Raw genomic sequence first — 26,876 nt, forward strand, 5'->3', positions numbered from 1 at the left:
AGCCTTGCAGCGCCAGAGTTCCTGTATGCACCTGAACTCCCCTGAACATTCATTGTTAGGTACCAAAATAGGCTCTCTGGGTTTAACAGCAGTGTGTTAAGCACACACGTGCTCACATGCTCATCAGCCTGCAGTTATGGGTCTTACTTCCTAAACCCCTGCACTTGACTGAGCATGTATGGGAGAAGCAGGACCCAGGGCTCTAGAGCCTGAACCAGGGAGCAGGCAGGATGCTGGCACCTTGATGCTGCCCAGGACTGGTGTGTCACCTTCACCTGGGCCAGTCCTTTGGTGTCACCCAAAATGAGCCTCATTGTCCTGCCTTTGCAGCCCTCCTTTGTTCCCTGCACTCCCATCCTGAGAGTACAGTGGGTGGTGGGGACAGGCAGCAGGGACACCCCATTGCTGGCACCTGCTGATGAAGACAACCCAAAGCAGGGTCTCATTTCAGGGTGCTAAAGGCAGAAAGTAGCCTGGCACCCACCCTAATGACACTGAGAGCATTTCTTTAGCTCCTCAGGAAGGTGGCTGTACCTTGGAGACGAGGCTGGCCCGGTATGCTGCCAGCGCTTTCAGGTACTCCTTCTTGGCGGCTTCTGTTTTCCTCTTGTATGCCTGAAAGGAGCAAGTGATGGGTAAGAATTAATAATTAATAAAGCAGAATAAAGTGCTGCTGGATCCTGCCTGTTCAGTGGGATCCCGCTCTGCTGAGGCCATTCCTGCATGCACGTGTGCATGGAAAACAACTTTCCGCTGGACAGGAATTTGTCCCAAATCAAGCAAATAAAGCAAATAAATGGCTTTAAGGTCCCTTCCAACCCAACCCAAACTGTGACTCTATGAAAACCTCTTTGCTAAAATCACTGCTGGTGAGAACCCAGCAAGGAGCTCCCAGAAGCAGAAGATTATCTGGTGACTTGAATTTCAGTTTAAAATCAGTACAGATAAACCCTATTAAAAATGGGCTGCAAACCTTATTTTCATTGCAAAATCAGAGAGACTCCCACAATGAAACATTTTGATTTGACACACTGGAGGTCTCAGATGGTTATTTTCTGAAACAGAGTATTTGCCTAAGTTTGTCTTTGGCTTTTTCCTACATAGGAAGTATATTTGCTCCGTTCAGAACAAAATTACATTTCAAAATGTCAGCCTGAAGAAGAGTTTGCCTGTGAAAAGCAACTATTTCTTCACACTGTACCACTTCCCCTAATGAAAGCTGTTCCCTTTCTCTACATTGCCCACCTCACTTGTGTCCATAGCTCATCACAGCACCTGCTGTGACACAGCAATGTGGGGTGTCCCCCAGCCCTGCTGCTAAGAGATGCTTTTAACATGGTACCTGATGCCTGCACAACAGTGAAATATGAATTCCTGTGTCTCGGGGCATAGCTGGGTGCTGATATATTGAAAACATACTTTTTCCTCTGTAACAGAAAACACCAAGAGCATTTTTGCTTTTTTTTGTCTAAATCTGGGGCAGTGAGAAATCAAAGCATTCACAGCTACACAGAGGCAGAATCAATTGTTAGGAAGATTTGGCTGGAGAAAAATCCTGCAATTTATGGACAGTGAGAGGGCAGGTAAATGAGACTTCCTTAACCTCAATGTAGATGAATGAGTAACCAATAAATTCTGTGCCCATCTGCATCCCCATCACTTGGTTTTTTTCTGTTACACCCATTTCTTTCCACACTCCTCATCTGTCCTTGTCTTCTCCATTCAGCAAGCGGGCGCTGTGCCTCTCGTGTCTGGAACACGCTGCTGGGTGGTGTCTGATGCAGCAAGACTGGGAAGGGGCAGCTGAATCCTGTGTCCTCCTGAAGGGAGAGGGGGATTGCTCCCAGCAGGAGCCTTCTGCCCTTGGGCCAGTCCCTGCTCCAGCCCTGGCCATGATCAGGGTGACAGAGAACGTTAAGAGGGTGAGACCCAGCAGTGTTTCCTGTGACGCTCTTGTGATGCTCTCTCCAGCTATGGATGGGTCCTGGTGGATTATCTGGTTTGTGAACATAGACTCAGCCTGGTTTGTGTTGGAAGGAACCTTAAAGCTCATCCAGTCCCAACCCCTGCCACGGGCAGGGACCCCTTCCACTGGAGCAGCTTGCTCCAAGCCCCTGTGTCCAACCTGGCCTTGAGCACTGCCAGGGATGGGGCAGCCACAGCTTCTCTGGGCACCCTGTGCCAACGCCTCAGCACCTTCATGGTATGAAAACATCCCTAAGGGTCTCCTGCTGAGATTCCTGCCCTGCACTGGGGGCTTTTTGTATCCACACAGCGTCCATGGAGGACCCTGAGCAGCGAAACCTCAGCCTGCAGCTGGGGAAAGACTGCTCTGATGTGGGATGAGCAGATCCAACAAAACTTCTCAGGAATCCTCTGTGTAAAGGCAGTTCTAGTGCAGTATTTATAACCTTTAAAATTTTAATTTAAACATTGACAAAACCATGTTACTTTCTAATTAACTCCCATTTTCTCCCAGGGATTTTAATTTCAAAGTAATTTATCAGATTTAAGGATCCTCAAAACATTTTGCATGTTTTTCTTTCTAACCTGCCGTGCCCACTGATTTATTTTCCTTATTCATTAGCAGGAGGATTCATTAGTCATTAAGCGAGTGGGTGGGTTGGGGAAGGGGGGGAGAGAAGCAAAAATGGTTTAGTGCTTATGAAAACAAAAAATCAGAGCTGTAAGAAGCATATGTTGGGATCGTACCGCTGACACCTCTGTGTCTCAGCAAAGCAGCCAGTAATTGTACTGTAATGAAATGTTCTTGTTTGATAACCAGTTAATTAGAGAAGACAATTATCCCAAACCCTGCTGACGCCCACGAGCAGCTCCGTGTCGCGCAGGCACTGAATGACAGCCAGAGCTGTTAGGCGTAACCTCGGCATCCGGCCTTAGCAGAAACGCTGCTTCCCAAGCCTGGGAATGATGAAACTCTCCCCCAGAAAATCAAGGGGTCCACAGAGCCCAAGTGACAAGGTCTCTCCTGCAATCCTAGATGGAGTTTGGGGCTCCAAAAGGAGATAGACCATCAGGAGAGAAGAGATGAAAAGTGCACTAAAGGTCTCCAGGGGGAGTTGAAGGACTCTATTTAGGTAGGAGAGGAGACCAGGAGGAGCCACAGCCTCCAAACGTGCTGCAGCAAAGGAGGCACTGAACGATCCTCTACATCTGCCCCAGGTAGGAAAAGAGTCAATGGGCTTAAATTGGAACAAGGGGAATGTTGGCTAAGCAAGAGAGAAGTGTTCCTAACAGTGAGGATAATTAAGCACAGGAAGAGATTGCCTGGGGAGATGTGTAATCTCCACCACTGAGAGTTTAAGAACAGATTAGGCACACATCCACCAAGAATGGCTTAAGTAGAGATGATCCTGACTTCAGGCAGCAGTATGGTCTGGTTGACCTCTTAAGTCTCTCCTTGCCCTCCTTTCTATGATTCCATGACTAGTTTCCCCCTTTTCTCCCCCTCCCATGTATAAATTTGGATTTCATTCTGCTTGTAAATCTGGAGGGGTTTTCTTATAACTATTATGCACTTTCCTGCAAGACAGCTCTTGGGATCACCTTACCTTACAGCTTATTCACACGATGACTAAAGTACTCCCTCCCTGCACACTGGTGTCTGCCACACCACCCTTTTCTTTGCAGACAGCCTCCACACAGCCATTGGAAGTGCACATAGCTCACACAACCCTGTCATCCTTATTCCTTCCCAGCTCTTCCTCAGCTCTTTGCACCCTCCTCTGTAACCTTCCTCCTCCCTTCTTGAGAAGGCATATTCTGTTCTTCCCCCTATTAAAGCCAACCAACCCAAGCTATGTTTAAATCACAGCACATCTCCTTCAGACTTGATTGGTAAGTCCTGAAGTCAACAATCTTGGACATGGGAGGTACCTGTCAATGATGCCCATCATGAGGTGGCTGGTTAAGTGGTGTTCCAGTTCTCCCAGGCTCTCCCCAGCTATGGCATGGGGGCTGTTGAACTTCTAACATCCCTGAGAACACCACATAAAAGGCCCTGGCTATGGGAACTAACTGCAGGGTTTCAGGAGAGCTCCTCCCTTACCCTGGTGGAGCCACAGTGTTGTGAAGCAGTCCTTTGGAGAATGAATGGATAAACCCATAATCAAGTAGCATTTGATTAAAGTATCCTGAAAGATTCCTCTGCCTTGACTTCATGGTGACACCTGGGTGTAAGTCATCCATCACTCAAGTGTGTTCCCAGGACAGCTCACAGAAGACTCCAAATAAACATAGAGGGAGGGTGACAAACCCTAACCTCCAGTGAAAAGCACACAACCTCCATCTTCCACACTTCCGATCTCGATCTCCAGGAACAGAAGTCACACTCCTGGAGCTGCTTTTAAGAGCAATTCTGACCCTTCACATCTTCCCTATCATTATCCTGGTATCCACCAGACCTATCTTGAAAAGTTGCTTGGGATTGGTGCATCTGCCATGGAGTCATTTAGCATTGCTGAACTGGTCCTGCTGAAGCAGGGCTATCATGAGCAAGGACTCATCTCTGGTACCTTTGTGCTCCCAGTGAGTCCCCAGCCTTGTCAACTCAACTGTAAATCTTGGTTTCGTAGGACTTTTCCTCACTGAGGATGGAAAGCCGTGGGTTAGATCAAGCTTCAGTCATCAAGATTGCTCAGGAATTTCTTGATGCTTCTGCTCTGAGTTTCTAGAATCTAAGGAAACACCAACCAATCCATTGATGGACTTTCCTAATGAAAAGCAGGTTCCAGAGACACCTACAGCTGCCAGCTTGGCAGTGTTCCCTGTGCTCCATCACCACCAGGCTCCAAGCCAACATCCTCTTCCCCAAAAATGCAGTGGACAACGGGAAGGTTCTCAGAGAGGGAAAGACAGAATGTGGCAGAGAAGAGCAAATCCCATTGGTGACTTCTTAATATGCTTCAGAGAGTTTCCAGGCTTATCTCCCACATGAGATGCCCCTGAAAGAAGACTGGGTGTCCCCTGCTCCTGAGCAGAGATGGCCCATGGCAGGGCTGGTGACCAGGCTGGGAGCACTATGTCCATGCCAGGTAAGAAGCCTATCCAGAGAATCGGAATCACAGAAATCAGAATCAACCAGGTTGGAAAAGACCTTTAAGATCATCAGGTCCCACTGTTGCCCAGCACTGCAAGGCCACCACTAACCCATGGCACTGAGGGCCTCGTCTACATGGTGTGTGAATACTTGCAGGGGTGGTGACTCCAGCACTGCCCTGGGCAGCCTGTTCCAGTGTCTGAGCACCCTTCGGAGAAGGAATTGTTCCTCAGCTCCATCTAAACCACCCCTGGCACAGCTTGAGGCTGTGATTAGCAGAGTTTGCTCCAATCTAGTGCTCAAATGCTTCTAATTTCTATCAAATCAGGCAGCTCTCACTGGGTAACACTGCAAAGGCTGGGCTGGATCTGCTCATGAGGAAAAACCACAGCGAGGATTCTGTGAGCTTGGAGCAGGGACCTGGAGCTGCAGGTGGATCACTACAACAGGTCCCCCATTTGATGATAACGGCTCCATTAGCATCTCACTCTCCACCAAAGCCTAAGTTATCTCTACAGAAACAGCTGCTAAACTATTTGCAAAGTTCAAAGAGTACATATTCATATTCACCCCCCTACCCCGAGTCACATTCTTCAGCTTCCCATGTAAGCTTCTTAGAAAGGGCCATGCCAGCTGTTGAAGAATGAAGATTACAACGTCCTGCTAATGCAGGGCTGGGGATATATAAAGGTATTGTTATTTATTGCTGTTCCGCACACGCGGCCACACTGGAAGGGGTTAAAATGGGGAAGAAAACGGCTCTTTGCAGAACAGGTGTCCTTGAGCAGTACCCAAGGACACGGAGATTGCTAATCCTGTATTCCACAGCATGATCAAATCACCAGGCAACAGATATAAATAAAAAAAAAAGGCAGGAAATAAGGAAATTTAGATACAAGTGTGTCAGAGGGAAAATGAAGATTCATTGTGAAGAGGCTGGGAAGAGAAGAAGAAGAAGGAACAAAATGACAAAGGCACAAATGATAAACCAGTAAGAACAAAAGGAAAGGGGGGTGGTGGTGGGGGGAGAAGCCTCTCTGAAATACATGTCTGTGACAGCAGCAGCCAAATCAAAGATGCTCCTCGATTATATGGTTTCTTGCATAATACGCATTCTGGTTCCCGCTCTCTGTTTGTCTTTGCACAGGGAAAAAACCTATCTGAAATGGGACGTGAGCAACCTTTATTTTGCTTGTTTCATCAGGAAGAGAAAGCAAATTTGCTTTGTGGGAGCAGCAGCACCTGCTCAATGGCAAATAAATAGCTACAGCTTTGATATTACAGCACATATAATCATTAGCAGCACAACGGCGGAGGATTAACCCTCCATGTGCTGGCCTGAGCTACCTGGCAAAGAGGTGGCATCTCCTTTCTGCCTGCAGAATGCTCTGTGTAGCATCTATGGGGATGGTGACATGTGGTGGGAGATCGCAAGTCCACAGTGCCCTGCCTGAGGTTGGGTTTATTGCTCTGAACCCTCTTCCTGGTTGCTCCCTGCCTGTTCTGCCAGCTTTTCTCCAAGGCTGGAAGCAAAACACACCCAGGGCTGGGGCAACACTGTGCCCTTTGGAAGGTGGAAAATAAAGTTTATAAACCTCATCTGAGGCAGGAACTACACTGATGTAAATGACTGCTTAATAACTGCATGAAGGGGCTGAGGTCTGCACATCAGCCCTCTGGAGATGTGATGCCCCAGCACCACCCTGAAGATCTTGGGGGTTTGGAGAGATCTAAGTGTAGGACCACAGCACAGCCCCAGATCAGATCCTACAGCCTCAAATCCACCCACTTTTCTAATGCCATGTAGAAGGGAAGATTTCTTTAACAAACCCAGTCGTAATTGATCAAGAACATCCATATTTGGCTCTTGGTTGTCTACTTTGCCATCGCTGTGCTGGCTTTTCCTCGGCTTGTCTTCTGCACTGCTTTCTGCAGTGAGGATATGAAGATACGCAAAACCACTGTTGTCAACAGAGTCAGGAGCAGCACGGATGGTGAAACACTTCTCTTTTCCACCTTTCCACCCCTCTCCAGAGCACAATGCTCCTGTCCAGTGATGGGCCCAATCACAGCCTGGTGCAGCCATGTGGCAGTCTGGACCCCCAAGTCCCAGCAGGATTTTAGCAGAGATGTGTGTCTATCCTGCTTGGTCACCGTCCCCTCCTGAGGTGTGCCAAGAGAGCACTTGGCATGGGCTGCTTGCCTTCATTGTGAGTGCGTGCATCATGTCCTGTAGTCCTTGGGAGAAGGGATCTGCAGGACAGCCTAGGCACGAGTTTTCATAGAACCCCAGCCTGGTTTGTGTTGGAAGGGACCTTAAAGCTCCTCCAGCTCCAACCCCTGCCATGGGCAGGGACCCCTTCCACTGCAGCAGCTTGCTCCAAGCCCCTGTGTCCAACCTGGCCTTGAGCACTGCCAGGGATGGGGCAGCCACAGCTTCTCTGGGCACCCTGTGCCAGCGTCTCAGCACCCTCACAGGGAAGAGCTTCTGCCTAAGAGCTCAGCTCAGTCTCCCCTCGGGCAGGTTCAAGCCATTCCCCTTGGCCTGTCCCTACAGGCCCTTGTCCCAAGCTCCTCTCCAGGTTTCCTGCAGCCCCTTTAGGCACTGGAGCTGCTCTCAGGTCTCCCCTTCAGGAGCCTTCTCTTGTCCAGGCTGCCCCAGCCCAGCTCTCTCAGCCTGGCTCCAGAGCAGAGCTGCCTTTAAGAGATTTTGTTACTATTTTTTTCCTTTTCATTTTCTCCTTTCCATTGCACTCCCTTACAGCTCTGAGAAAACCTGACTGGGGATGCTGGCAGAGGAAAGCAAACGAGGACTAAATAAACTGTCTTCCAGCCAAACATTTTAAGAGTGAACGTGCCACATCGCACAAAACAGCAATACGGTCCCAAAGCCCAAGATAAATAGCTGCCTGCAGCCGGAGTCCCGGGCAGGGAGGTAGCTGTCGTGGGAGAGAAGTATAGAGCTGGAGACAAAGCCAGGAAGTTAATATTTAAGCATTCAGACAAGGAACAAATGACTTAATTAAATCAATTACAGAGGGAGAAATGGAGCCACTTAGAAAGCGTGTGTAAAGAGGCTGCTGCTATCTCATAAAGGAAAAGAAGGGAGAGTTAGCAGGGAAGATAAACGGGCTGGTTTAATCCCTGCTGTTAATTAAGAGCATTTGCACTGCGCGGAGTCAGGTCACACCAGCGCTTCTATTATACAAACCACATTTGCAGGCGAGCTCAGTCCCCAACCTACAGAGGTATTTGTAACCAGATGGAGTAAGGGAGAAGCAGACCGGGATGTTGGGAGGGATGAAAGCAGGAGAAAGAGGTGACGTGGAAGCTTTTGCATGCTCCTGAACCTCCCACACCTTACACTAATAACCCAAACCCAGCACCAGCCCTCCAGCTTCCCAGGCAAAGGAAGGGATCCTCCTCCTTTTTTCAGCCTGAGAAATCCCTGCATGACCCCTGAGTGATCCATCCAAAGAGGAGAAAATGGAAGATCAGGGGAGGTTGGAACTAGATGATCATAACGTCCTTTCCAACCCTAACCATTCCATGATTCTATGATCATGAAAACATCAAAGTAACACTTTGCACAGTATGGAGAACCCAAATGGTTCGCAAATGGGCTTCCATCCCAGAAGATGCCTTGCCTTGATTACTATTATGGGGCTTGGAGCAACCTGCCCTAGTGGAAAGTATCCCTGCCTGTAGGGGGTTGGAACTGGATGAGCTTTAAGGTCCTTTCCAACCCAAACCATTCCATGATTCTATTCCTGACTTGGTGCAGGGTGAAAAGCAAGGCTATTCCCTAGCATGACTTCCATTTAAATGACTTTTCGTCCCTCCTTAAATGTGGCTGCTTCAATCACTGGCCATGAACACCCAAGAGGAGGTGGAGCCAGTGTTGGCTGCCAGGACTCACATCTTAAGGGGGAGCATCAGTTTGGGGTCAGACACACCACCTGCAGTGCCAGGCCTCTCTCTGCATGATGAAGACATCCTTGCTATGGAAACTGTTCCTGGGGTTTTCTCAACAGGCAACATGCAATTACAGGCTTTTGTAACTCACTCAGCATCAGCAAAACAGTTAAAGCAGGACCTAGAAGCCTCTGTGTGAGGCAGATTGAAAGTGGTTGACAGCTTTGGGGCAGGAAGGTTTCCTCTGCAAGGTCACTTCAGGCATCTCCTTCCTAAGCTTTTAAAGCCTTAACATTAGATTTGAGACCAGTGCTGTAGAGAATTAGTTTTTTAGCCGGTCTGCCATTGCTCCTTGTAAGTAAAGAAGTAAATACAAGCCCATCTCCTATCTAGAGCTGTAGAAAGCCCATGTCAGGGCAGGGCCACTGAGAGTTTGCTAAGTGCGATCTTCTCAAGAGTAATCAGTTGTCATGAAAGCTCTTCTCTATGTAAGAGCAGAGGTTTTTCTCAAAAGGGGCACTCTCCTAACGTGCTGGGGGCACTCGGATGCTCTGCACCAGGGAAAACCACGCTGCAACAGCTGAAAGGAAAACAAGAAAGATGAACTCACTTGTTTTTGTTCTTCTCCCAAACTGTCCCACATTGATGCAACGATTTTTGATACATCTCCGAAGGTGGCATTGGGGTTTTGCCCTTTGATGGCTGCTTGTGTGTCTCTGAAAAACAGGGCATAGGCTGACACAGGTTTCTGGGGCTCGTTGGGGTCCTTCTTTTTCTTCTTCTTTTGGCTTTTGGGCTTTTTGCCCAGGTCTGTTGATGGTCTTTTCTCCCCAGTAACCTGCAAAACCAAGAGATGAACCTTAGCAGTCAGGTGGGAGCAGTCAGGTGTGTGCCCCTGTTACAGCTTCTTAGCAAAGGAGACGAGAAAGAACATGGGCAGAGAAAGGCTCCCAGTGTAATGAGGAGGGAAGCTGCCCGGGGTGTCTCTTTGGCCCCCAAGAGCCCATAGGATTGTTACACAAACTGCTGCTGGGTCCTTGAGCCTGGCTGTGTGCCTCTCACAGCCCCATTCACAGCTTGGGCACAGCCCTTCTGCTCCAGGGGTCCTTGCTCCAAAGCTGGGGATTTCCACATTCATCTTCAGTCACCCCCTTCACCCTCCTCCTCCCTGGCAGCACAAGCTTGCTCACTCCTTGATCCTCCTCAGGGACCTCTCTAAACACCTTGCTTCCCAGCCAGATCCCCTTAGCAGTCCATGAGTTTTTCCAGAATTGGTTTCTGATTTCCAGCCCAATAATCCCGCTTTGCAGCTTGCTTCTGGCTACCCCACCTTTGCATGTGCCAGTGCCTCAGCATCCCCTCTCCCCTAGGCAGGAGGGTTGTAAGCACCAGCATCACATTAGCCATCATACTGGGACCATCAGAAATCCATTTCACCTTGCTAACAGGTATGTACCCCTATTTTACTCCTATGTATTAAACACTTCACATGCACTGCTCACACTTTACAACCAGCCTGGAGGCAGGCTTGGTCTGGCTGTATCTATTCTTGGTGCCCTGTGGGCGGTTGAACCAAGGGCAGAAGGACACAGGCAACAGCAGTTGGACTTTGTGGCTGCTCAGCATGAGACCAAGCTGGGAGGTAGAACAGCAATGCTGGAAACAGGGATGCTTCCAATGAAGGTAGCACCGAAAGAAGATCCTACAGCTGAGCCTCTTCTAGGATGCCCTGGGCAGTCTGTTGAATGTGTGGGACTGCAGATGCCTCTGTGTGATGGTGTGCATGGGAAAAGACCCCTGGAAAGCATTTGGACATACATCAAAGCTCTCAACTCATTGACTGCAGTCAGTGAAAGCTCACACTACAGGGAAGCACCATTATCCTTATTTTATAGCAGAGGAAAAACTCAATACACCAGAGGTTAAACATGGCTGAGAATAAAACCATTTTCTTCCGGTTGCTTCTGCCTGGATCTCTGCATCCTGGAGGGCAAACGGGGCTCCAGCACCTCTGCCTGCAGACCCAGCACACTCCAGCATCAAGTGCTCAGCTACCACCCGCAGTGCCTGTCCTACCAGGGGCACAGGCTAATGGTATTACTTAAGAAGTCACCTAGTCTGTCACTTTGAGGTCTAACCCAAATTAAAACAAATCAATTGGCACAGATCAAACCACCAAACCAGTGTAAAACTTGGGCCTCCTAGCGAGTCCTGGGAGAAAGAGGCCTTTTCTCCTGGTGGATTTGATTGTGTGCTTGGAAGCACTGGGATTTAAGAGGCTTCCCTTCAGCTGGTACAGGCCAGACATGGGCAGGAAAGGGCAGCCAGTACTCCTGTTCTCTACTCAGCAGCTCTTGACTGGTCATTAAGTTGAGTATCAGCGCAGTGACATTTGTCAAACAGACAGTGACCATTAGTGAATGGGCAGAGAGACAAAAAAAATGCATTTAATTTCAAATTGCCCAATTGGGCTTGAATGGGAGGCCTGGGGTTGAAAGGGCAGCTTATTAGGATCAAAAACCTGCATGACAGGGCTCAAGTGAGATGCTATTTTAACTAACTGTAGTGTTTTGATTCACTGAAGAGCCACGGGGTGACTTGCTCTCCTCAAGCCATTCACTAAGTGATGGAGTGGAAACAGGCACAGTGCAACCACAGCCATGGAGATGGGTTTACAGTTGGTCCTGCATAGGCAGCACCAAAGAGCAAACGTCTGTATGGAAAACATATGCTGCCTGCAAGGCTGCCTGGAGCTGCCACCTCCCAGGAGGGAGCAGAGCAAATCAGGGCTTTGCCTGGTTCTCCTGGGGTTTGCTGTGTGATGCAGCGCAGGTTGAGACAAACGCCCAGCCCTGGCCTGCAGAAAATGCTTCAACAGCCTCAGCCATGTTCATGGCTAAAGGCAAGCCCTGGCAAGCCTGCGCCTTGCTGCCCCAAAGCAACTGCATCCCCCAAGGGGTGAGCCACGATCAAAGCAACCATGAAGGCTCATGCAGTGGGATGAGGTGTGTGGCCACCAGCCCCTGCATGGACCTGCTCTTGAGAGGCAGCAGAAGGGAAGTGTAACACCAGATGCGGACTGGGGCGATTCACTGGTGAGAGATGTGATCCCATAAACTGGTAGATGTTGAACCTGTGAAGAGCAGGAACCCCATGGATGCTGTGATTTTAGTAATTACGGAGAGACATCAGTACTCCAGCTAGAAGCTGGGCTGTAACTACCTCTCCCTTCTATGCATGTGTACACCCGCTGAAACAATGAAGCTGGTAAATGCATCAGTGTGGCTGCCAGACCTCCTAAAATCATAAGCTCCCTGGTTCAGAGGACCTGCTGGACCTGAGCTACCTGCTGGCATCAGACCCATTTCTTCCACGTGTGACCTTCTTGGTCATAAGATTAATTTCTGCTTATTAGATGTTGCTTTGATGATTTGTTGCAGAAAGGCCCTGAGCGGCCATATGAAATATGACCACTGGGTGAATACAGCAGCTGTGTTGATAGAGAAAGCAAACAGAAACCTGTAGGCCACAATGTGGTTCTGCTTTCTTTGCACTTACGGTCTCCTTCCTCCATCAAATCCATCAGTCCTGTTTCACCCTTCTTGCTGGACATAAAAATGAGGGGAACATGCCTTTAGGATTAGGAAGAATTCTTGTCTCTGCAAGTTGTCATAGTTTGGACATCTCCAAATTCTTCCTACCCTCACAGCCATCACTGGCTCAAAAAGAACAGAAGACCCAACCTCAAAGCCATGTCCTCCTCAGTGACTCCTGCATCTCTGGCTGGCTGGGATAAAAGCTGGGTGATGCTGAAGAGGCAGAGAACCTCATGTGTATCTAAGCTGAAACTCATTTGCTGCTGACATGACAGATTCCAGCTCCCAGATACCTGCTGGAGCTGTGTGGTGTGGCTTTGGGAGGTGGCAGACCATGGGGTCCAGCAGCACAACCCATTCTGTAGTGTCTCCCAGACGCGGAATCACAGAGTCTGAGAAACTGCGTCTGGTTTCAATCACCTGTACCCCTTCTTTGTGCACTTTTAATCCACTGAAGCTGTTTTGCATCCACGTGTGCGCTCTGCTTTGTAATACCCTGATCTGAAGTGAAAGCTGCCAACGGATGAAAAGCTGCAGGAGTGATGGGAGTACATTTGCCTGGATTTCCATTGGAAAGGAAAGGGTTTTGCTCAGTCCTAGTGCTTTACTAGTTCTCCAGTCTCCTCACTGTTTGCTGCTGGGGTTATACATTCAAATCCTGTCACAACCATCTATCTCTGCAGGACAAGGTTACAATACCAGTTCTGGTGTTCTCGGATCAGCGCCTTCCAGGAGAAGGTTTTCCATGGGGTGCTTTAATCAAAGTCCCGCAGGGAGTCCAGCGACTGACCTTGGTAAATAACAGACTCCTGGCACACAGCAAGGGCTGTTTGTTCTGCTGGTGCATTTTGGGAAAGATGGGCAACAACCAAGATGTCCCCAAAACCATGGAAAAAACTTGGGCTTCTTGCATATTCAGCAGCAGATGTGTTGGCTCTAGGGGCAGACTCGGTGCCACTAAGACATTGCTGACCACCTAAAACACTGTCTGGATGAACTAAAAGGCAGAAGACTCTTCCGCTTTTAATTTCTGGGTTTTTTCCTTAACAAGCCATGTCTGCTGAGCTCAGTTCAACCCACCCTCTGTTACTTTCCATCTCTGTTCAAGCTTCCTCAACCTGCCACCAGCAATTCAATTTTGCAGCCAAGCATTTGCAGAATCTTAGCCCTGAACCTGCTTTGCTCAACAAAACCCTCACTGGAGGACACTCTGCAGCTTGATGGACCTGGTAAAGCATGGAGAGAAAAGCCCAACTCTCATTTCCAAACTTGCTGTGTGCACAACCCAATCACGTGTTAGATTAGATTAGATATTTGATATTAGATTAGATCTTAGGCAGAAGCTCTTCCCTGTGAGGGTGCTGAGGCGCTGGCACAGGGTGCCCAGAGAAGCTGTGGCTGCCCCATCCCTGGCAGTGCTCAAGGCCAGGTTGGACACAGGGGCTTGGAGCAAGCTGCTCCAGTGGAAGGGGTCCCTGCCCGTGGCAGGGGTTGGAACTGGAAGAGTTTTAACACAACACAAACCAGTCTGGGACTGTGTGTGTGCTAGCCTGCCATGCTGTACCTCACCCGAGGTTGGAAATAATCCCCCAATCCTTGTGAAAGTCTCCCACTATATAGATATATTTAAAAAGAAAACACCAAAAGTCTGTGTTCTTATTTAGCTCAATTTATCCCTCACTGAAAAACATCATCTGCTGTTTTCTCACTGTCTGTTAAAACAGGCATGACTGCACGTACCTTATAATGTGACTCTGTCTCCTCTTCCTGAGTAGAACTGGAGGGAGATGGTGTAGCAGACTTACTTCCTGGGGGCGATGGGGACCCGTGGGTTACCCCGCTCCGTATTCCCATCTGAGAAATGAGCTGGGACTGGCTGAGAGCACTCATAGGGCCGGCCAACATCCCAGGCCGATTGATCAGGGGCACTTGACGGTTGGACTCATAGGATGTGGCATCCGAGTGGACCATCTCCTGGATCTGAGTTAGGAGAATATCACTTTGTCATTGAAAAATGTATTTATTTGTTTATTATACTGACAAGTCACTTTAAGACAAACTCTTATTGACTGGTTAAAAATCATGCTACACAGATGGTAAAGTCTTCCTTGTACCTCCTTCTAAATAAGCCAAGAGCAAGCACTGAGTACCATGTGCCCAGGGTCTGCTCATGCCATCACCCTGCCCACAAGGACTACAAGAGAGGTGATCAATTGTCTTTGTACACAGGTCTGGGTATCCAGCCCTGGTACGTCAGCAATGCAGCGTTAGAGGCCATGGAGCCAAACACGCTCTTTCTGAGCAACACTTTGGTTGACATTTAGTAACAACATAAGTGGAAAAATGGCTGCTTGCCTGAGCTTATAAAGGTATCACAACCTTCCTGCATCCTTTGTACGGCTGTCAAGTTGCCAGCGCTGCTGGGGTTACACCCAGGAGTGGGAAGCACAGAAGTACTCAGTGGAAGCCACAGGTCCCAGCTCCCAACACAATGGTCTGCCCAAAGCTGTGATGCTCACAGCAAGCCAGAGGTCTGCCTGTCCCTGAGCCCCACAACATGCCCTGAGATGCACTGCAATGCCTGGGGGCAAGCCTTGATGGTGGCCACCACCCCATTACAGTTCCTCTTGGGGATGACTTTTCCAATTTCAAATATTGCGGTCAGTTCCAGCCCCATTTGAAATGAATGGAGCAGAAGTCCAGACAACAGCCAATAAAATTATGTTTGTGTGTGCACACATGTAGATAAGAGAGATAAAAGAGGAGGCCAAGTGATAGAGTCGTCCCCAGCAATGAAGAGTTTCCTAATACATGTTTATTTATCCTCATAATGTGAGAGGGGATGGCTGATGGGACTGAAAGATGACTAATCACACACAGAGCTGCTGGGACACATGGACACGGCACAGACCACCAACACCAGTGCTGCCTCCTGAGGCTGCTGATCCCAACACTCTGGAAAAATAAAAATCAAAATGAAATTTATATATATGTATATATGGCTAATAAGAAATGTCAAATCATAGAGTCAGAGAATGGTTTAGAAGGGACCTTAAAGCTCATCCAGTTCCAACCCCTGCCACAGGCAGGGACACCTTCCACTAGAGCAGCTTGCTCCAAGCCACATCCAACGCATGCCTGCCCAGCCAGGTTTAATGCTAACAGAATTAATGTTAACATGAGTTTAAAGACCCAGGCTTGCTTTATTAGCAATCTTCATTTCCAATCAGCCCACTGAACTGTGATCTCTACTTACCAGGGGAGGCTTGCCAACTCCATTAGCAGTACACACAGAAAGAAACCCAGGGAAGACCTGCAAGGGCTTGGACGGCTTCAGAAGAAATAAGTCCAATGCAAAGCCAGATTTACTGCTGCAGGTCAGGAATCAAGAACTTTACACAACACCCAACAACATGTTCTGCTCTCCTTCGGCTTCTCCATCACTGGAGTGTGAGTCAGGGGCACAGATTTTCCTAGATCTGCCTTTTTTCTGTATTAATTATGAACTACAGGAATTTAACTTGCAGGAAGAATCCCAGACTGATTTATGTTGGAAGGGAACTTAAAGCTCATCCAGTTCCAACCCCTGCCATGGGCAGGGACCCCTTCCACTGGAGCAGCTTGCTCCAAGCCCCTGTGTCCAACCTGGCCTTGAGCACTGCCAGGGATGGGGCATTTACCACTTCCCTGGTGTCCTGGTTTGAGCAGCAGCAGTCAGTTTTCTCCTTCTTAGGAGCTAGTACAGTGCTGTGTTTTGATCTTTTGGCCTGGGAACAGTGCTGATAACGTGGATGTTTTCAGTTGCTGCTCGAATGTTTGGTCTGGCCAAGGACTTTGTGAGCCTCATGCTCTGCCAGGGAGGAGGGGAGGCCGGGAGGAAGCAGAGACAGGACACCTGACCCAAACTGACCAAAGAGGTATCCATACCACAGCACGTCATGCCCAGGGATGTAACTTAGAGTGACCCGGAAGGGTTGGGACTGCAGGGTTGGGGAAGGTATCGGTCGGTGCTTGGCTGGGGGGAGTGAGGCGAGTTATTGGTCAGCTGGTGTTGAGGTGTTGTATTCTTTCCTCTTGTTATTTCCTTTATCATTATTATTATTGGTGGTAGCAGTAGTGATCTATGTTATACCTTAGTTACTAAACTGTTCTTATCTCAACCCGTGGGAGTTGCATTCTTTTTGATTCTCCTCTCCGTCCCTCCAGGAGCAGGGGGAGGGCAAGAAGGGGGGGAAGTGAGTAAAAGAGGTTTGTGGTTGGGTTCAAACCACGACACCTGGGCACCCTGTGCCAGTGCCTCAGCACCCTCACAGGGAAGAACATCTGCCTGATATCTAACCTGAACTTCCCCTGTTTCAGTTTGAACCCATCGCCCATTGTCTTATCACTACAGTCCCTCATGAGGAGTCCCTCTCCAACATCCTTTCAGGCCCCTTCAGACACTGGATGCTGCTCTGAGGTCTTGCACTTCAACAGCACACTGAGTCTGACCAAGGCTGACCCGGGGCCACGCTGAATTGCTGTCCTTGGCCTTGGTGTTTGCAAGGAAACACTAGCTCACAGAGGCACCAGGCCTGGCTTTGCTCCATCGTGGCACTGAGGAAACTCGCTGCTGCATGAATTCTAACAAGTTTTATGTGCCCTCTAACCTGCCTGACTGCAGAGGTCTGGCCTCTTCTTGCCACGTGCTGCTGCCTGGGAAACCCTGGCCAAAAAGACCTCGAGGATGTGCGTGCTGCAAGATGGGGATGGACAACAGGCTCGGGCAGCACAGGAGGCGTCAGAGGGGCAATGTTTGCAACAGCAATTGAATTTGCAGATCTCATGGGAATGGCCAAGGGTGAGGCAGGCAGAGATGGGTACCCGGGTGTGCACCCACCTGCCTTGCAAGCACCAAGCTCCTTCCCAAATTCCAGTGAAAAAGGTAATTTTGTCTTGGATTTTGTCAGTTTAACCCAGATCTTTCATGCTGGAGAAGATCTGGCAGCTGCTAAGGCAAGAATAATTTATTGCCCTTATTTTAAATTTAAATGAAGAAAAAGTTTAGAAGAATGGGTATTTTAGAGACAGGGAAGGCTATGAAACGTGCCTTAAAAATCACAGAATTTAAAGTAGCTCGTTCCCATTTGCAGTCTCTTGGGTAAACGCTGGATTAAGAGAATTTTTTGGGGGAAACTTTTATTATGTGGCCAATAGACCACAACGGCTCTGTTTATCCATTAAATATGTAATCATAGGCTTTTTTCTTTACAGTGCATGTTATTTATGCATCAGAGCAGAACAAGTCCAGGAGTGCGATTATGGGTGTGGGACACACGCTGCAAATGTGGCTGAATATTCCTGTGTAGGAAAAACCAGAAACCTGAGCTCTGGCTTGGAGAATCCACACAGAAGCCTCCTGCCGATAGCAACCCAAGCACAGCCCTCTCTTGAAAAGCAGAGACCTTTCTCCTGGGACATCTTAGCACAGAGGCCTCCTCCCAAGCAGCTGCCTATCTCTTGACACCATTAAAACGTGGTTCTTTTACTTACAACCTCTGCTGAGTATTGCTGGGTCTGACACCCTCTCTCGTTCTTCCACATCTCCACCTCTTCCCCTCACGGGCAGGAGGTTTTGCAGAAGGACATGTACAATTGCAACTGTGCTCCTTGCATCCAACCCTGCTAACCGCTGTGTGGAGGGGCAGGACCAGGAGGTGTCCTCAGGATGAGAGGGCAGTGGTGGAAAAGCCATTTGTGTGCTCCAGTTGTAAGATGTTTTGGGTGGAAGTGAAGGTAAGCAGCTTGTGCACAGCCCCAGAGCTGCTGCCATGGGCTTTAGGATGCTGATGGCCTTTGCTCAAGTAGGGGAAAGGGTTTATCTTGATTCCTGCTGCGAGACCCTGAAGGCACTGAGCTATATCAGGGGTCTTAGTTGTGCACCCAAAGTACATCCCCTCAAGAAAGACAAGAGGAAAGAGAGACCCAGGAGCAGGATCTAGAGATGCTCCCCTCAGCAAATGGCCCTAATTAGGAAAGCAAATAATAGAACCGTAACATCAGAGTGGTTTGTGTTGGAAGGGACCTTAAAGCTCATCCAGCTCCAACCCCTGCCACGGGCAGGGACCCCTTCCACTGGAGCAGCTTGCTCCAAGCCCCTGTGTCCAACCTGGCCTTGAGCACTGCCAGGGATGGGGCAGCCACAGCTTCTCTGGGCACCCTGTGCCAGCACCTCAGCATAATGAATGAAATCGTGATGAAGGCAGAGCAAAAAGAACAAGGTAAGAAAAGCAACATTCCCCATACAAGAGGAAACAACCTCTTCAACCACAGCACAAGGTCCTGTGGGATGCATCCAGCTCACCAGGGCTGCACTCGCTCCTTTCCCCTCCACAAAGCACTCAGCATCCCTGCAAAGCCTATGGAAGCACACACGTAATTAAATAACCATCCTGCAAATGTGATTAGCTCCCTCGCTAGGAGCGCTGGCTCCGAGATCCAGGTCAGATCCTGTCTGCATCCCAGGCATTCGGCACAACAAACTCACCACGAGCTGCTCCAAAAGGCTTGGGACGTGTTTGCAGCCTCTTCTGAAAAGATGTTTTGCATCTCAGAGGACACATGAGTGAAATGTGATGTAGTCACAGCTAAAGTAATTAAGTGCATCTTACTTAGCAGATTCCCAAAGGCTGCGCTAGCTCAAAGACAGCTTTTTTTCTTCTCCCAACAATATTTCAATTTTTTTAATGAATATGCATATCAGGCCTAGAAATGCTCGAGGTAGTCCTATGAAAGAGAGAAGAACAGGCTGACAAACAGCACATGCTGGCCAAGACCAGTGGGAGCAGGCAGATGGTACAGACGCAGCCAAGGGCAGAACCCCACCAGCTGGGAGACCAGACATGGAGACCACCGGGCTTCCTGCCAGGCTTCCCTGTGAAGGACTTGGGGGTGTTGGGTGAGGAGAAGTTCCCCATGACCCAGCTTCAGTGAGCGCTTGAGCCCAGAACCGCCCCGTGTGCTGGGCTGCATCCCCAGAGCGTGAGCAGCAGCTCAGGGAGGGGATCCTGCCCCTCTGCTGTGCTCTGGGGAGACCCCCCCTGCAGCCCTGATCCAGCTCTGGGGCAGCAGCACAAGAGGGACGTGGAGCTGCTGGAGCGAGGCCAGAGGAGGCCACGGAGCTGCTGCGAGGGCTGGAGCAGCTCTGCTCTGGAGCCAGGCTGAGAGAGCTGGGCTGGGGCAGCCTGGAGAAGAGAAGGCTCCTGAAGGGGAGACCTGAGAGCAGCTCCAGTGCCTGAAGGGGCTGCAGGAAACCTGGAGAGGGGCTTGGGACAAGGGCCTGTAGGGCCAGGCCAAGGGGAATGGCTTGAACCTGCCCGAGGGGAGACTGAGATGAGCTCTTAGGCAGAAGCTCTTCCCTGTGAGGGTGCTGAGGCGCTGGCACAGGGTGCCCAGAGAAGCTGTGGCTGCCCCATCCCTGGCAGTGCTCAAGGCCAGGTTGGACACAGGGGCTTGGAGCAAGCTGCTCCAGTGGAAGGGGTCCCTGCCCGTGGCAGGGGTTGGAGCTGGATGAGCTTTAAGGTCCTTTCCAACCCAAACCATTCTACGACCCCACTTGATCCTCCCTGGAGCTGAGCAGCTATTCCAGGGGCAGGCACAAGGCACAGCTTATGCCTCCTTAGGTTTGTTCCTGAGAACAAGCCATTACAATCACCATCAACCAGGGAGAGAAATGATCTGCTGAACAGCTTGGAAGAAAATTTTTCCCAGCAGGCTTTTTCCATATTGAAGTTGAAATGTAAACGCATCACCGTAGCTGAGATGCTTAGAGATGGTTTACTTTAAAGAGAGAGAGCAGGAGAGAGAGGAGCTGATAACAAAATATATCCCCAATTACCACCCCTCCTCTTCCCGATTTGTAACTGCTCCTAATAAACTTTCATGGTCTATGTAAAATGCTTTAGTGCAGTGACAAATTTCTGCTGGAATTTGAGATGTCTTGTTCAGAGTAATAGCTATCTCACACAGGTGCCCAGCTGCTATTGTAAAATCAGTAAGCATTTAATTGAAACAAATGACTATAATAATAGTACATTATCCCTGCAGGCTCATAGCCATAACAGTTTTAATTATTGAGTTAAGAGTCAAACTAATTTATCCTTTAAAGTAACAGCCACATCTTTGGTTCCACCGATCATCCTATTATGAATATGAGGGGAACAGGAGGGAAGGATTTAAAAAGGAACAAAGTTATTTTTGTATGGGTGGGGGACTTTTATCATATGGCAGAGGCTTTCTATGTGCACTGGGGTTTCCAGCCATGGTTGTCACTCCCTGTGCTCCTGGTACCCAGGGTAACCAAGCACCCAATACCAGCTCCTGGGGTTCCCCCATCAGGCTGCCACGGGGGCTTTGCTGGCCCTGCAGCAGCAGCAGCACGGAGGGCCATGGGAGCTGATGGTGTCAGCTTTGGCATTTGGGCATATGGAGATTTTTTGGAACTATATTGAGATTACAGCATTTCCTCATCGAACACAAGGGGCTCTCACCATGCTGCCCTTCACCAAAGCCAGTGCAGATCTTAATTCAATCCCTCCTGCTTTGGCCAAAGAGCGGTCCTCTGCACTCTCTCCCAGTTTCCCACCCTGCTCATTGCTATAGATGCTTTTTGGACTTCTCCATCAGCCAGCACTCACCCCGAATCATAGCTCTTCCCTCCACAGAATCATGGAATAGTTTGTGTTGGAAGGGACCTTAAAGCTCATCCAGTTCCAAACCCTGCCACGGGCAGGGACCCCTTCCACTGGAGCAGCTTGCTCCAAGCCCCTGTGTCCAACCTGGCCTTGAACACTGCCAGGGATTGGGCAGCCACAACAATCTTACATCCCTTTTCCAGAACCACAATCTCTAAGCAGAAGAGTCCCTATCTTGAAAGATGGGTGGTACAATATTGGTTCTCCAAACACATATTCATTATTGGTGATGAGTTTATCAGGCCATTCTAGAAGCTCTGCATCTCTGTCTTCTGCAGCTTGCCTACTCACTGCATCATCTACAGACTTCACTGGTAATTATTTAATGCTTTCTTTGGCAAAATTATGACAAACTCCAGGCAGACAGAGTGACAAGCGCAGGCACCAAACCTGAGTAACACTGATTTTGTATTGTTCAACTTACTCAATATACTTTTGTGCTTCCAAGTCAAATGTCTTGCAGATGTCTAAGAATATTATGTTAGCACTGTTACCTTTATCACCCAAACCTGTAATCTCATCAAAAAAGATATCAAGTTAGTTTGACAGGATTTGTTTTCCATCAGCCCATGTTGATTGGCATTAATTATATTACCTTCCCTTAATTCTTTATTAATTGAGGCCTGGATCTGCCACTCCATTATTTTGCTGAGGATTGATGGCAGACTGACAGGGCTGTAATTACCCGGGCTCTTCCCTTTCCCTTTTTAAATATTTGCACATTAGCTCTTTTCTAGTCCTCCAGAGCTTCCCCGATATTCCAAGAATTACTAAATACCAGCATTAGCAGCACCAAGAGCTCCTCAGTCAGTCATTTCGAGCCCTGTGCAGACAAGCTAGCTCAGCCTGATGACTTAAACACGATTTGAGCAGACATGTATGAGAGAAGAAAGTTTTACAGCCTGCTTTCAATGCTGCATAATTTGAAATCCCACTGTTTCTAACCAATATTGGCAGTTCCAAATGAAACAGTTTGGAACATGAAGCTTCACTGCAAAGCCACACTGCGGACCCCAGACAAGGCTCTTGGGGCATCTCCCAGTTCAGCTGTGTTCACCTCTGTCTCCTCACCCATGTTTGTTGCTTTGCTTCTGTTCCTACATGAATGGCCCCACGTCTTCTCCAGCCTTGACCACCTGTGCATGTTTCCCTCCCCTCCCAGCAGAGGAGCTCCCTGCAGCCCCCATGGCGGGCAGGACTGATGGTGTTTTTGGAAAGCACCCGCCTCGCAAGCTGAATTCAGCTCTTTGATAGGCTGTGATCTGGTGTTACTGTCCCGTATTACAAGGGAAAGGATCATCCAAACATTAACACTCCATCGCCAAGACAAAGTACTGTAGCTTCTGTGTGAGAACAGTGGTGTGAAACAGGATAGATAGCGCCTGTGCTTGGCAAACAGGAAACATTCCCAGTTAATGTTCTCGTTGCTCCTGGTGCTGGAAGGGCCCAGCCAAAAGGAACAGACAACTCAATACAGCACGAACTGAACCTTCTTATTTTCCTGTGGTAGAACCCTCCACCATGGTCATCTGCCAGTGAGAGTGTTGTTGTGGACTCGTACAGCAGAGATGTCCATGAGGGTCCCAAATCCAGTAACTCCAACCCTCAGATGGGAGCCCTACTTCAGTGTGTGCTTCACTCTCTCCTGGGCTAGTGGAGTTACTATACAGATTGCTGTCAGGGTGCTGAGGCACTGGCGCAAGATGCCCAGAGAAGCTGTGGCTGCCCCATCCCTGACTGTTCAAGGCCAGGTTGGACACAGGGGCTTGGAGCAACCTCCTCTAGTGGAAGGTGTCCTTTGACTTAAAGGAAGGACAAACCCTGCTGCTTGCATTGGAGGTGTTTGGGAATAACTCAGTGGCATGGACAGTGCAGGAGAACTGCAGAAGCAACCAAGACTGGTGGCAGGACTGTTCCAGGGCAAGAGGAGCTCAGACTTCTGCCCTCCTGTGAGACATGGTTCCTCTGGGGTGAGTCTAACTTGTCCCACTCCCTTCACTGCAGGGCTGTGAAGGGAAGTGCTGCCATGGTGACCCACAAGCAGCAGGTCTAAACCATCCTTCCCTAAACGATCCCTCACATCATCCATCCCTAAATGATCCACAGCCGAGCACCACAGTGGACAACACTACACAAAACACCTCAATTCCCCTCCCCTGACTTTCTGACCCATATCCTGCCTCTTCACCAGGAGCAGCCCTGAGTCTTAGAAGGCGGCTCTGCATGAGGCAAAGCAACCACTGTGACTATCCCCATGGGAGCAGGGGAGGGCCAGCACACATCCCTCTCCAAACTCACTTTTCTGAGGTCAGGGATGAGCAAAATGGTCCAGAAAAATGCAGGCAAAGTCCTGAAGCTTGCATGTATGTGAGGAGAAACAACTGCCCCCGGCACTGGGAAGCAGCCGGGATGCATGTGCGCTCCGTGGTGCTCCTGCAGCTCTCAGCTGGAGCACAGCCTGTAAATAATGTATTCGATAAACTTCTTTCTTTAAGTACATTATTTTACGGATAAAGAACAAGGCTGATAATTCAGTGAACATGTTTGCAAATAATCTATTCCATTAATTTCCAGCATGTTTTCTGAATACATTATTTAGCGATTTTGTAAAACCCATTTGTAGATGAAGGCAATTGCTGCCCATCCAGGCATAACAGCATCACGTCCCAAAAGCTGGGGCCAGAATTCCCTGTAATGGACTGTGGGAGGTAATTAAATAGCATCAGACCCTGAGCTCCCTGCCAACACATAGGGGTATGATACTTAATAAAATTGCCACATCCCCTTCGCGTGTGTTGGCAAGAGGAGGAATGCAAAGGCAGAGGGAACCAGCTCTGAAGGGGAAAAAGGCAAGAGAAGATGAGAAATACCTGTAGGTGTGTAACTGTAGGGACCAAGGGGGCTGAGATGGTCCTGGGAGTGGAGCAGGGTCTGCACCAGCCCTGAAGGCCACCCAGAACTATTTTCTACTCCAGATATCTGTCTACATCTGAGCTCTTGTAGCTTATTGAAGCCCCTCTGCTCAGGCCGGTTCACTCGGGTTTATGTCTCTCCTGGTTCTTTTCAGGCATTTTAGATATTGCATTCACATAAAGCAATAGACTCGAAAGTAATGACAGACCTCCCCATTTTATTGCATGGAGCATTAAAAAAAGAAGAAAAAGAAGGAAAAAAAAAAAAGAAGTAATTTTAGAACACAACAGGAAAATGGGAAGACTCCATAGAAAAATCATCCCTGCGGGATTAAACTGTGAATGAATTTTAAAAGCTTTTCATTTTTAGATTGCAAAGTTTAACAGCCCACTTCCCAAGTAATGCCCACAGTATTAGAAAGAGTTGGGCTCCCCAGTGGTGATACCACATCTGCACACAAACCATGTCACTTCTCTTACACATCTGCAGCAACCTGTCCCCTTTTTGCCCCACACCTGGGTATCCCTCTGTGGCCAGGTATTGCTGGGATTGCCTGTTAGTTTGTAATAAATGGCTCGTAAGAGTCTCATATTACCAGGAACCTATTACCTTCATCCGAGGGAGAAGGATGGTTCTGTGGCCAAACATTTGTTGGGAAACTATCTAGAGTTTCTAAAGCCAGCTCTGCCAGAGCAGTCTCAGACAGGGAACCGAATCTCCACGCACCAGTTTCCCACCAGCAAAATGACAACCACAGCATTTACCCACTCTGAAGAGGGGAACCTCTGAGAGCTGCAAATGCGAAAACCTTGCTGCATCATGTAAAGTGAAGGCAGAGTCTATTGTTTTCTTGTCTTTAATTATAGCAAATGCTGAAGACTTTTAAAATACGTGCAAAAAGCCTAAATGACTCTGCATGTACAAACCTTATTGCAGGAGGGAACAGAGAAGAGAAACTCGAGCACCACCTCCTGCCCCAAGAACCGTAACTTCTGTTCTGACTCCCAACAATGACAAACCCTTCTCACCTCTGGAATAGCTACTATAACTGCAGCTGCTATTCCAACACAAATCACAGACTTGCAAAAACCTCCGTAAGTGTAGAATTAAAGCCATACAACCTTAGGAAGTGCTTACTTAGGTTTCAGCAGCAATATCAACCCGAGCTGCCCCACTGCCTGCACTGTGCAACACAGTTTATTAGATTAGCTGTAGTGTGTTAAGGAGGACTGGTGAAAGAATATTCAGTCCAGCAGCATCTCTGTCCTCTTTGGCTTCCTCATGATGGGTAACAGACACCTCAGAGATTCATTTATTTCCTTCTAACATCAAGACACTCAGTTTCAGGAGGTAAAATATGCCATGTTAAATGAGTCACGGGTCTGCCCAAGACTGGATTGCCACAGTAACAAGTGTTCCCACTGCCAGTATTTATTTAATCCAGGTAACGGTGGAGATTCAGGCCATCAAAACCAATTCCTTCCCTCCCAAAACATATAACCCAAGTGGAAACCCAAGAAACGCATAAACCCATTAAGGCTTTATTTTTTCCACTGAGATTACTTGCTGGCACTGGGGAGTTTGATCAATTGAGTCTTGAGGTTCAATCAATAAGCGTCAATGACAACAGAGTGCATCACAGCGCTGCTCTCCATTTATCAACTTAAATAACTCCAGTCACCCAAACGACCAAGGCACTAACCCAGCAATCGGGGTCTTAGGAGAAGTCTGAACGCTGCCTCTCTTGCACCCAGAGACAGCCCTGGGTTTTTGGTGCTCCCCAGGGAACTGAAGGAGCTCCCACCTCAGGAGCAGGCACATTACCCTCGGTGCCGCGGTGTTGATTTGATAGATCACAGAATCACAGAATCCCAAGGGTTGGAAGGGACCTAAAAAGATCATCTAGTCCAACCCCCCTGCAAGAGCAGGGTAACCTACAGTACATCACACAGGAGCTTGTCCAGGCGGGCCTTGAATATCTCCAGTGTAGGAGACTCCACAACCCCCCTGGGCAACCTGTTCCAGTGCTCTGTCACTCTTACAGTAAAGAAGTTCTTCCTGATGTTAACGTGGAACTTCCTATGTTCCAGTTTACACCCATTGCCCCTTGTCCTATCACTGGATATCACTGAAAAAAGCCTAGCTCCATCATCCTGACACCTACCCTTTACATATTTGTAAACATTGATGAGGTCACCCCTCAGTCTCCTCTTCTCCAAGCTAAAGAGACCCAGCTCCCTCAGCCTCTCCTCATAAGGGAGATGTTCCACTCCCTTAATCATCTTTGTGGCTCTGCGCTGGACTCCTTCAAGCAATTCCCTGTCCTTCTTGAACAGAGGGGCCCAGAACTGGACGCAATATTCCAGATGCGGCCTCACCAAGGCTGAGTAGAGGGGGAGGAGAACCTCTCTTGACCTACTAACCACTCCCTTTCTAATGCACCCTAAGATGCCATTTGCCTTCTTGGCCACAAGAGCACATTGCTGGCTCATGGTCATCCTCCTATCCACCAGGACCCCCAGGTCCCTTTCCCCTTCGCTACTTTCCAGCAGGTCAACCCCCAACCTGTACTGGTACATGGGGTTGTTCTTCCCCAGATGCAAGACTCTACACTTGCCCTTGTTAAATTTCATCAAGTTTCTCCCCGCCCAACTCTCCAGC

At 48.8% G+C, this 26,876-nt stretch overlaps 1 protein-coding gene across 3 annotated transcripts in view; it reads right to left on the bottom strand.

Moving 5' to 3' along the window:
• TOX2 (TOX high mobility group box family member 2) overlaps window positions 1-26,876 on the bottom strand; it is a 142,950-nt gene that overhangs the window by 9,931 nt on the left and 106,143 nt on the right. For 2 of the 3 annotated variants that reach the window (XM_065691556.1, XM_065691555.1), the window contains exons 4-6: window positions 14,311-14,550; window positions 9,585-9,812; window positions 535-615 (exon numbers count right to left, since the gene is read on the bottom strand). In XM_065691556.1, the coding sequence (XP_065547628.1) occupies window positions 535-615; window positions 9,585-9,812; window positions 14,311-14,550 (549 nt within the window). The remainder of the gene's footprint in view (window positions 1-534; window positions 616-9,584; window positions 9,813-14,310; window positions 14,551-26,876) is intronic. The other variant, XM_065691557.1, reaches the window with a different exon arrangement.

The sequence above is a fragment of the Lathamus discolor genome, chromosome 11 (assembly GCF_037157495.1).
Source record: "Lathamus discolor isolate bLatDis1 chromosome 11, bLatDis1.hap1, whole genome shotgun sequence".
Classification (NCBI taxonomy): domain Eukaryota; kingdom Metazoa; phylum Chordata; class Aves; order Psittaciformes; family Psittacidae; genus Lathamus; species Lathamus discolor.